The sequence below is a fragment of the Saccoglossus kowalevskii genome, chromosome 10 (genome assembly GCF_978046115.1).
Source record: "Saccoglossus kowalevskii chromosome 10, keSacKowa6.1, whole genome shotgun sequence".
In the NCBI taxonomy this organism is placed as follows: Eukaryota; Metazoa; Hemichordata; class Enteropneusta; family Harrimaniidae; genus Saccoglossus; species Saccoglossus kowalevskii.
In genome coordinates, this window is record NC_140650.1 from 8,684,748 (window position 1) to 8,695,672 (window position 10,925).

A 10,925-nucleotide genomic window follows, 5' to 3' on the forward strand; every position below is an offset into this window, starting at 1 on the left:
CATGATTTATTGCACAAGATAACCGCCGTACGTTATCAGACAGTTGTGTGGACTAACAATACGCAGGCTTACTCTGATCTGATCTGGCAATATTAATTGAAATTTAGCTATATATTGAATATGTTTCTTAGTTTTGTATAAATAAACAAATTAATAAGAGAATAAATAATAAATAAATAAATAAATAAAATTGACTGATTATTTGATATTACAATCCTAAATAGATGAAATATTTGTTCTCAAGCTCGTTAACATATTGTCCGAATCAGTAAAGAAATAGTGCATACAAGCAATATACGCGGTTACAAAATATATTTTAATGACGAGAAAAAACAAAACTGAAGTCAGATTTATCGAGTAAAAATGTACACAACCATCTTACACATATAAACTCGTGTTCTTATTAAGTTCGTATCACTGAAGACCTTAGAGGCAAATAACCACAGATGTTTCGTTGAAAGCAGGAGACTCAATGGATTTGTTTTGGCTCCTCAGATGAAGGTCTATTCACCCCATCATTACGTCCACTGGTCCGAATATCATCGTTATATAGATCAGTGGAACAGTGAATGCAATCAAAGGAGGGGGAATGGAACATTTTTTGAGGGTTATAAACAATTGACAATTCGATTCTCTCGCTCTCAACGACATCTCGTTGGAAATTTGTGTCTGAGGTATACTTTCGTAACAAATTAATAACCATGTTCAATAGGAAAAATTTCAATAGTTAGGTAAATAATAGAATCAGTCTGTATTACATGTACTGACGAATTAATTTCGAGAATCTTGAAATTTATAATTTTTGTTCAATGCTCCTTATTTTCTAGATTAGACATAAACAGCGCGGACAAAGTTGATCCCGTGACAATATTATCTGTGCAAGCTCGCATTGAACCATGAAATCTAGGTTTATATGTGTGTTACTGTAAAATTTACGATGTTACTCATATGACCGTGATTCGGCTTGTGAATTAACAACTCGGACCGTGTCCATTTACACGTCATATGTACAACCTATATACAACGTGTACACAAGCCCACTTCTCTCAGAGAAACTAAATTTAGATATTTAACACCACAGATCAACCATTTAGAAACAAAGCTGGTGGATATCCACAACCCACACGCTTGTGTTTTTTTCCAATAACATAACATAGAATGACATTAATTATGTTCCATAAACATATGAATAAACACAGTAAACAAAATCAGTTACTCAACTCCATCAACTTCGCTTTAATTATCTGGTGAGATGTCTTATATCGCTAGTACATATATTTACTAATTTAAAAAAAATAGCGTCCAGCGCCGTTTCATAGATAGATATATATATAACATGTGTATATAAACATTGTTGAATAGTATAAACAAGTTTTCTGAAACTGACAAAACAAAGATATACATTTTGTATTGACGTCATGTTAGCAAGGCAAATTTATCTTTATATTATACAACATTTACAACGAATAAACAAAAAAAAACATTCTATCGTAGAGTGTACAAGTACATTTTGTATTGTTTCTTGTCACCGTAACTACTCCCATGATGAGAACAACAAGCACACATACCATCCATGCCATCCTCAATATTGCGTTTGCCTAGGGCAAACATTTTACGTCCATACGGTTTAAAAGGATTTGGTTTTAACATGTAAATTGAATATGCCTTCAACATATATGAAATAAAAAACAATAAGGCATTCTTTTAGTTCATATGGCGGGTATCTTGCGGTAGTTACGCCCAATGTTACGCTAACGATTTTGCAATGGTAGGAGACACTTATTTATTTAAATATCCTGGAGATCATGTTCCAATTTTATTGAGTTATATGCAACCATTTTAATATGCTTAATGTTTTGACTCGATTAATAGAAGAAGATCAATATAAATATCATCGTGACTGAGTTGTCGGATGAGAATGAATGAAGTACGCAATCGCATAACAATTATTGATATGTGCATATTTTATGTATGACGTCATATGTATTATATGTTTGTTTCTATAGCAATATCAGGTAGAATACAATCAAGCTTTGTTTATAGACTGGGTGAAAACGTTATTGATATTTTTTAGATCGTTAGAGTGCGATAGTGTGGATTACAGAATCTCCAAAGGTTGACATGTGAAATCGTGAAATAAAATCGACAATCAAATAGGAAATAGGATATCCACATACACAAATAAAAATCAGAGTACCACAAACAAGATTAATATAGTGAGTTATCTCTATGCCGCGAATATCTTGTTTGGTTTAATACGATATAAAGAATTCCCTGTACCGCGTGAATAACATAGTCGGAAACCTAAATATCGAGTATTTCGTTAAACAGTCGGTAAAGTATATTCGATGGGATTTGCGATTAAAATAATATTTATTTAAATTAATAATTAATCATTATTTCTGTTCATTCAGGCGTACTGTCTATCCGTTGAAAGAACTTGAATTAATGGCTCATTGCACTGCAATATATCGATCTGCACAAGTGGTGTACAGTGGATAACAATAGTGTGGTCTTACCTATAAAATATCTACAATTGTTATTTCTAACTAACTAATTGTCTATTGCACATTTAACAGTAATCCGTCAAGCATATTGAAGTTTTAGAAAAATAGATTGTTATTAGTAGTACATATTTTGGGTACGAGTTCTCATGTTGCATATATAACCCCTGGGACAATTGTTGCGATAAGACTTTTAATTGCGCGTCACGACAGACCCATCAATAGTTCCATGAATACAGTGCAGATCCACTATATTCATCGCTCGTGAATAATGTATTATTTAAATTCAATGATGATAATCGCACGTTTTGTTTTATCGGGTGTCTGGTCGACTATTGGTCAAATTTAATTCTTATTGCTGCACCGTGACTAGCATGGGAGAATTGACAAGTTGATGTCGCATCTAGACATTGTACTTCGTTAAATAAAATGTGATATGTGCGATAGGCAGTGCATACTAATGAAAACATTCGACGGTCTGACCGCTCCGATTATGCAAGATAGTTGTATCAGCGGGGCGAACCTATGAGATTTCCAGTTGGGTTCGATGTGAAGAAGAAAATGAATGATGGTATAGATCCCGAGCCGGTTTGCAAGGGGTCAAAATGTTAAAGAATTGGTGATTCTTCACAAGCGTATATAGACCATCATGCGGAATACGGCAGATATCCGCTAAATGTATGCGTGGATATGATGATCATATTAAGGTGATACACTAAAAAAGAAGCGTATGGGTTGCATCCATACGCCAACAGAGAGCATGCACAGTTTATTCGTGTAGCCTCTACTACATTACCCACTGGGCACATTGCATTGAGTAACATTTGCTGTATACACGACTCCTGGCACTATTTTACGGCGTACAAAATCCAAATTACATCCAAGCTACCACGACCACACGAACAGCACAAAATAACGACATCGCGAATCCACGTGGAGACAGTACATGTAACGTGGCACAAATGCGAAAATAACTAACCAGTGAGGGTACATGTATTAAACTATGGAGGTAAAAACCTCCATGAATAAACCAAGCAAACGTAAACTGTAAAAAAGATAATCCATCTAGAAACGCAAAACACGCCACTATTTCATTTCAGGTGCATGTAAATGATTGGCTCGTGAAGAGAAATGTACACCAAAAGCTTACGTGGCGTCACTTTAAGAATAGTGTTAGATAATCAGATACTTATAACAAATAAATAATTGACATTTCAATTCATATAGTCATGTTTAGAGCCAGAAATCCTGAATGTATATGTTTCTAATATCGGCCGTGCTCTCGTCAAGTGTGGTGTAATTTCCACAATTAGAAATCGGTTCTTGATTAATAAAGTCACTTCGTCGCTCCCATACAACTACCATTGATTTATCGTCTAGTGGAGGTAAACTTAAATCCTTATCCGGGCTACTGCTTCCATCCGGAATAATACGTTCAATGTCCACGCAGTCATCCGTAGGGCGATGAAGCGCAGAGCGCAAGGTCGGGCTATTTTCGCATTCACAGTCACAGCCTTTTCTGGCACACTCCTCTGAGCGTTGTTCCACAGTGTGGTTCGTCTCTGCGTATGTAATTGTCTCACAAGGTTTCGTAGACTCACTGGATGGCGTACCGCTACCATCATCGGCGGCGTCGTACGCGGGACATGGATCATCGTTATGGACATACTCGTTGTGCTCGATTTTCACTTGAATGATATTGTGATGACGCGGAGAGTATTTCATCGAGCATGTTCGGTCGTGTGCTACACTGCCATTGTACATAGCTGAATTTTGCCACTGTCTGACACGACGCATATGTAAAAGTTTCCTAAAGGCACGTACAAACTCTCGGCTGGAGCAGGCATAAATTATAGGGTTCAGAAAGCTATTGCAATACCCCAGCCAGAACACAACGCCAAATAACAGGGGCGGTACGTCGCATCCATTGTAAGTTCCACAAATTAAATATATCAAAAAGAAAGGCAGCCAACACATAATGAATATACCGACAACAATACCGATCGTCCGTGCTGCACGCTGTTCACGTCCAAATTTAGGCAATGGCATTTTTTTTGCAAATTTCCTACCTTTACCGATCCAGGGATGATATTGTCGTCGATGGTGCTTGTGTTTTTTTCTCACTGTCTGGTACTGTTCATTGTAGCTCACACCGCTTACGGACTCTTCGTCACTGTACTCTGTTTTCCCTCGGTGAATACGCAGCAACGTACTGTCGCCGTTGGACGCACATCCATTATTTAATCGCTTCCTTCCACGTCTGATGTGTCGGGTATGCCGCATGGCAAGCACAAATATCCTGGTATAAAGGATAACCATAATAATCATAGGAATATAAAACGAACCCAACGCCGAGTACACCACGTACCCCTTGCCCGATGTCAACTCGCATTGAGGCGGGCTTCTGGAAATATCGTTGCTCAAATCTTGCCATCCGAAAAAGGGTGCTATACTGATAGCAATCGCCACAATCCACGCTAGGCAAATAAGCGTTACCGCCCGTCTTTTGGTGAGTAGACTAGGATATTCCAGGGGACGGCTGATTGCCAGATAGCGATCAAAACTAATCGCACACAGATTTAGAATAGAGGCGGTGCAACACAGTACATCAACGGCCGTCCATATATCACACATTATTGGGCCAAACACCCAGTATCCTAGTATGGTATTGGCGAGAGAAAAAGGCAAAACTGTAACTCCTAATAGCAAGTCCGCGAACGCCAGGCTGGTGATAAAATAGTTAGTTTTTGACGAGCGTAGAGCCCGATCGCGAAATACGGCTAATATGACTAAAATGTTGCCAGTGATCGTAGCGACATCTATAAAACCGAGAATCACCCCTACTATAACCGCTTCGACGATACTAACCAATTGCGGAGTGTCATCGGTTGTGTTCTCAGCGTACAGTGCAGAGAAATTTCTATCCATGGCTAGCGTTACATGGTGTACTGTAGTAATGAGAATGATAGCACTTTACCAGCAGCATAGCTATACGATAACCGTCACGTGGTCTAACTATTTTATGCCACGAGATGGCGCTTGTACATCTCGCGTTTGATATAATATTCCACGGGTCTGAGAAACAAAATCACGACGAATGCTCCGTCAATTCGTAGATGATGCGCATGCGTTATTACTTATTGTTGTTTTATTGAACGGGTCCTAGGTAAGGGGTCAGCAGAGAATTAGTTAATCCATCAGAAGGGTATTCTGGACTATTTGTGTGTGTGGTACCCTCATTGTAAATGACATATTATAATACATATACATACATATACATCTCATTGGTCGATCAGCACCACTTAACTGGTCAATAAGCAGCGAATGGTACATACATTATACATGAGCATGGTTCGGACGGGGATGCTCGCTTATTAAATAATGGATTCTACCGCGTCTCAGCTATTATTCCACTCACGCTATCCTTGCCCTTTCATCACGCAATAGTGGCCACGCGACGTTCGTATACTAGTACTTTAAATAACCTTTTTTTTTCTCACCATGATAAACACAGTCGCGTTATTAATACAAAAAGAACATTATTTTGACCATCCTTGCGTTCTGGTATTTACATATTTAAATTCAGATTAATGGTCGCGCATAAAAAAATGTTCCATAAAGCGTTTTTTTTTATTATTATTTCAAACGCCATCAAATAATTGTTTTGCCAATGTCTTGGCTGAAAACTTCGGACCACGCAACTCTGTAAGAAATTGTATTGCATAGTATTAAGTAAACAAACCAAACAATTATTTCAATTAAAATTTGGCTTTTGTTTCAACTATATGATATTCAAATAATTCTCCCCAACACTAATGTATGATCGTATTCTACCAGGTCTGTTCTGTAAACAAAATAAAAACAATACCTGTACAACGGTTGTGACAGACGTGTCATGACCTTTGACCTCCTAATCACTCCAACTCTGCGTGGTAAGAAGCTTGGTAAAAAAAGATTTAATGTCAGACTGACTACCCGGCCGCTCTAATGTTTTAAACAGATTATGTTGATAATTTTAATTTTTGAGAAATTTTAAATAACCACTTGTAAGATATATTTTAAAACATATTTTGACAAAAACATTAAGATATAATTTATTGTAAAATTAAAATAATGTGTTCGTAGCAAATATAGTAGTGTATACATATTGGAGTTTCTCAGTACATCATCGAACAAATACTGCGATGCTTGCTGCCATAGCAACATACTAAATCTTACTCTATTGTTCCTCTTAAAATAAAATATCAAGCACAATTGTTTACACATGCTAATACTGAAAGTCAAGCACATTGCCTATTTGAGTAATTTGTTTTATTTATTATAATTACCATATAGTGTTCGAGGAGTCGAGTCTAGACGGCGTTTTGTAAATATGTGCCGAAGTGATAATCTCGAAATCTAGTACTTAAATGAGTTTTCGCTTATATACGTTCCTGGTTACCACAACCCCTTACAATCATGACCTTGGTCACCCTACGTTTCACGGTCACCTCCAGCTGAGTGTTACTCCTGCAAATGTAGAAGTGTTCTAAACTGCAAAATTGGCAGAGATTTGTCACCCTTGTAACTGAAACAATGACCACTTTAAGATGTATATATTTACTGGTTTTAGCTGAATTTTGATTTATTGCGCATTTTGTCGTGAGTTGCTGAACATATTTTTCTACATTCTTTGGCGAAAAAAACACTGCCGAGACACTGAGTATCAATGATGTTCTTCCTGACCATTTAAGGTCAGTTCCTGTCGCCTTTCACATTTAATAAATTTAAAAATAATGTCATTTACACCCCACCCCCATGAACAGAATCGTGGAAAATTAAAAAAAAATATATCTATTTGGTCAATAAGAAATAATAAATCATAGAAAAATACATTAGAAAAATACTCCAGCAATTTGGCGGGGAAATGTGGCGCACAAAGGGCTTAAATTGATTGCGTTTTAAGGCTTTTTATCACGTAAATAAATATGATCATTGGACGAATCCATATACTTTGTTTACAGTAACTATTTTATGACAGTCAGTCAACATTACACAAAGGATAGGTTCTTATTATCAGCGCGTAGATATAATACAAAAGACAATGACTGTAATAAATGGTGAGATAAATAGACATTTATATTTTATTTGACGAGACTCATGAATAAATCATGAACGTCACAGTTTTCGCTCTTATGTTCAAAAAGCGAAAGTTCAGGTGCAATGACAAAAATAATCTTGCAATGTAATATATACTATTTACATCATATACTATTTATTTCACATCTTTTAAAAATCCGCTACACATACACATGCAGGCAATGCAACTTGTGAGAACGTTTCCAAGAACATGCAGAGCATCTGTCGGTCTCATCTGCATAATCGATCGCTGTTCATAACACCAATACCGCATGTTCAATCTCACGCAATTAAGAAATATGACTATTGTTTGATCCATCAACATATTTACGGTTTAGTAGCATGATCGGTTATTTTGGTTTCAATTTTTGGACATAACACAATTCCACGGAACATGATGTAAGGAGAACTACGACTGATGACGGTTTGTATATGCGGCCTCATACCACTAACCAATTTACCTGATACATGTATCTTAAAAACTACCGAAAGTATTCGAATAAATATACTTACTAACAATCATTGAAGAAACGCTACTATCACAACTTGAATCATCTATCGACTCCAGCATGACAATTGGGTCGGGCAACGAGCTCGTTTTCACAGTGCAAGTGCCATCACATTGCTTGTGTTTTGATTATTACCTCTATCTATTAGGTTCGCGGTAGCGTTGGGAGTTTGTTTATTTTGTTAGCAGAATAGCTCAAAATCTTAGTAAAACAATCCCTAAGTAATATAAGGTTATTACGAAGATACCTCAAAGTATGCACGAAGACAGTACAGCGGCAGTATCGACCGACGCGCAGCGGAGGTCGATGCGACATCGTACTGTCTGAGTGCATACTTTGAGGTATCTTCGTAATGACCTTATTATTATACATCTTTTCCTACCAAGGATACATCATGGGAATGCCGAAATCCAACAAGTTTAGAACAGAATCAGCAAACTTCTTTGTATGGAGTCCGGTCAAATCCTGGTGGCAGCCATGTTTGTTTTTATTATTATAGGACGCTTTCGCACGTAATTATTCCATATTTGGAATTCGCATTTCCTAATATGGTAGTATGAAAATACCCCGTAAAATACCGCAAAATTACGGCACGCTGTAACTTATGGCGTTACGGTGACAGATGTATAATAATGGTTGTTCGTCAGTCAAAATCTAAGCGATTTATTTTTACAGAAGATCTGAATCTGGATATTAAGTGAATTTTCACAACTGGCTAGGAGTGTCGATTACTTGAGTGAACAAATGCATTCAAGACTCAATTTAGTGTTTTTTATGAGTACGATAAGTGTATTAGAAAAGAATATATGTATAAGCGAGGATATGTACTTTGCAACTATAGCCAAGCTTTGCGCCTTCTAGTTGTTGTTCTTATTGCAAGTGCAGGGTTAATAATGTATCTACAAAATTCAAAGACCTGTGGGCATGAGATTGATGATAGCAGTAACCAATGGCAACGACAGGACCGCCTAGTAAGTAGTGTCACGTGATTGTATTAGTCGGTTGCTATACATAGGAAACTTGTGTATAAAATTATTTTGAAAACATACATCCTGTTTTATTCCTGTTTGAGAAGTTACCTGATGAAAAAAAAACGTGCATTTTAAAGTGTGAGGGTCGTCACCCGCGCACGCGCGGGAATTGAGTTCCAAGCGACAACACACGCTACAAACGCAAACGCTCATGGGTAGATGTTTTTGTAAACAATGACACGCTATGGCCATCTTACGCATGACGACTTCTCCGCTTTAAAATCATGGAAATATACAATTCATGGAGGTTATACATACTGCGTACACATAAATTATTGCTCGCTGTGAGTAGTCTGGTGGTTGGCTGACTGTATGTGTACTGTGTTATTTTCATATGTTTGGCCGGGCATTATATAACAAGTTTGGACCGTGATTTGTTAGTTGGTTGGTTGGTGTTAGTATATTTAGTTTACTAAGTGTTAGGATATCCCAAGGTTTTTTCGATTTCGGCAATTACGTAGAAAGCATGCCGACCACTGCAGAATACAGGTGAATGGCATCCGTTCAAGGCCAAAAGGACTCTGAGTAATGCTATGATTATGTATTTTTGGTATAAAAGTAAGGTATATATTTTACTTATGTAAATATATAAATAAATCATTAGATATAAGATTTAAGTTGTTATTATTTGAATACAATTTTTTATAACTTATTTTTATCCTGTAAATTTATTTTGGTTGTAATTCTAAACCCATTCAACTTGCTTTTGACAATTTTTAATGTTATAAATTATTGTTAGTGCGTGACGTTTTGTGCAATATTTTGGTTTGGAAACATGTTTGGAATGCGATTTGTAAATCGAACTTCTCGTTCATATATCATACCATTGTATTACGTCATTTTATGTTCGGATATAATAGCAGAACTCTTTCAACCACCCGGTCGTTTATCATTGTAGTTTTGTAATGTATTTTTATTTTCCGCCATGTTTCTATCCCATAAATAATGAACGCAATGCTGTCATTGATTAATATGCATTATTCAAAACAAATAATGCTCACAGTGTGCCCAATGTATTGGGGGGTCAAACAAATGGCTATTTTGTTTTTAAAGAATGCTGTTGGTGCCACTATAAGGGGGAATTCTTCTCCTCTGGGGTCTCTACACGTGTCAGGGGAGAATCCCTCGTCTCGTCTTTCTATTGCGTCCCTTTGAGGTACGGGATCGGGAAACTTACTTAAACTTAACAGTCAAATAGACGCACACAACAAAATACGTTTCAACTCTCTTCTTAGTCGGTCAGTCGAGCACTCTATAAGACACGGCGCCCGGGGGAAAAGTCCCCAAGACTATCGCAAGGCTGACCCAAGACTGCCTCGAGACTGCGTCAAGACTCGCCCCAAGACTCTCCAGGACTCGTCAAGACCAGACTCTAGACTCTAGACTGTGTCTCAAGACTACCTTAGACTCTCCTTGACTGCCTCTGTCTTCGTGTACTCGCCAAGACCAACTAAAACAACTTAATTCATTTTCAAAACCTTGACGAATTACAAAGCAGTTAAAAATTCTAAGGCGTAACCTTCAATCATAAAGCCAATCACACTAAGTACTGAATACGTCATATTTTTTGATTAATCGTTCACTACATTAATAATTGTCAGAAATAGTAGTCCGAATAGCGACGGTTATATCTCGTAATTAGTTCCAAATCACTGAGCCAAGTTCCGTCCAGAACCTCGCCTGAACGATAACAGACATAACACAGCAATTCGCTAATAATCAGCTAATTAAGTCGATTAACAGAAACGCGTAAACAATTTCAT

General features: G+C 37.1%; 1 protein-coding gene across 1 annotated transcript; it reads right to left on the reverse strand.

Annotated features, from left to right (window-relative positions):
- Window positions 1-3,628: 3,628 nt before the first annotated feature.
- On the reverse strand, window positions 3,629-5,432 carry LOC146737845 (alpha-1A adrenergic receptor-like). Its single transcript, XM_085504835.1, has one exon. It carries the CDS (start codon window positions 5,430-5,432, stop codon window positions 3,738-3,740), a length of 1,695 nt encoding a protein of 564 aa, XP_085360961.1. The 3' UTR covers window positions 3,629-3,737.
- Between the last annotated feature and the right edge of the window lie 5,493 nt (window positions 5,433-10,925).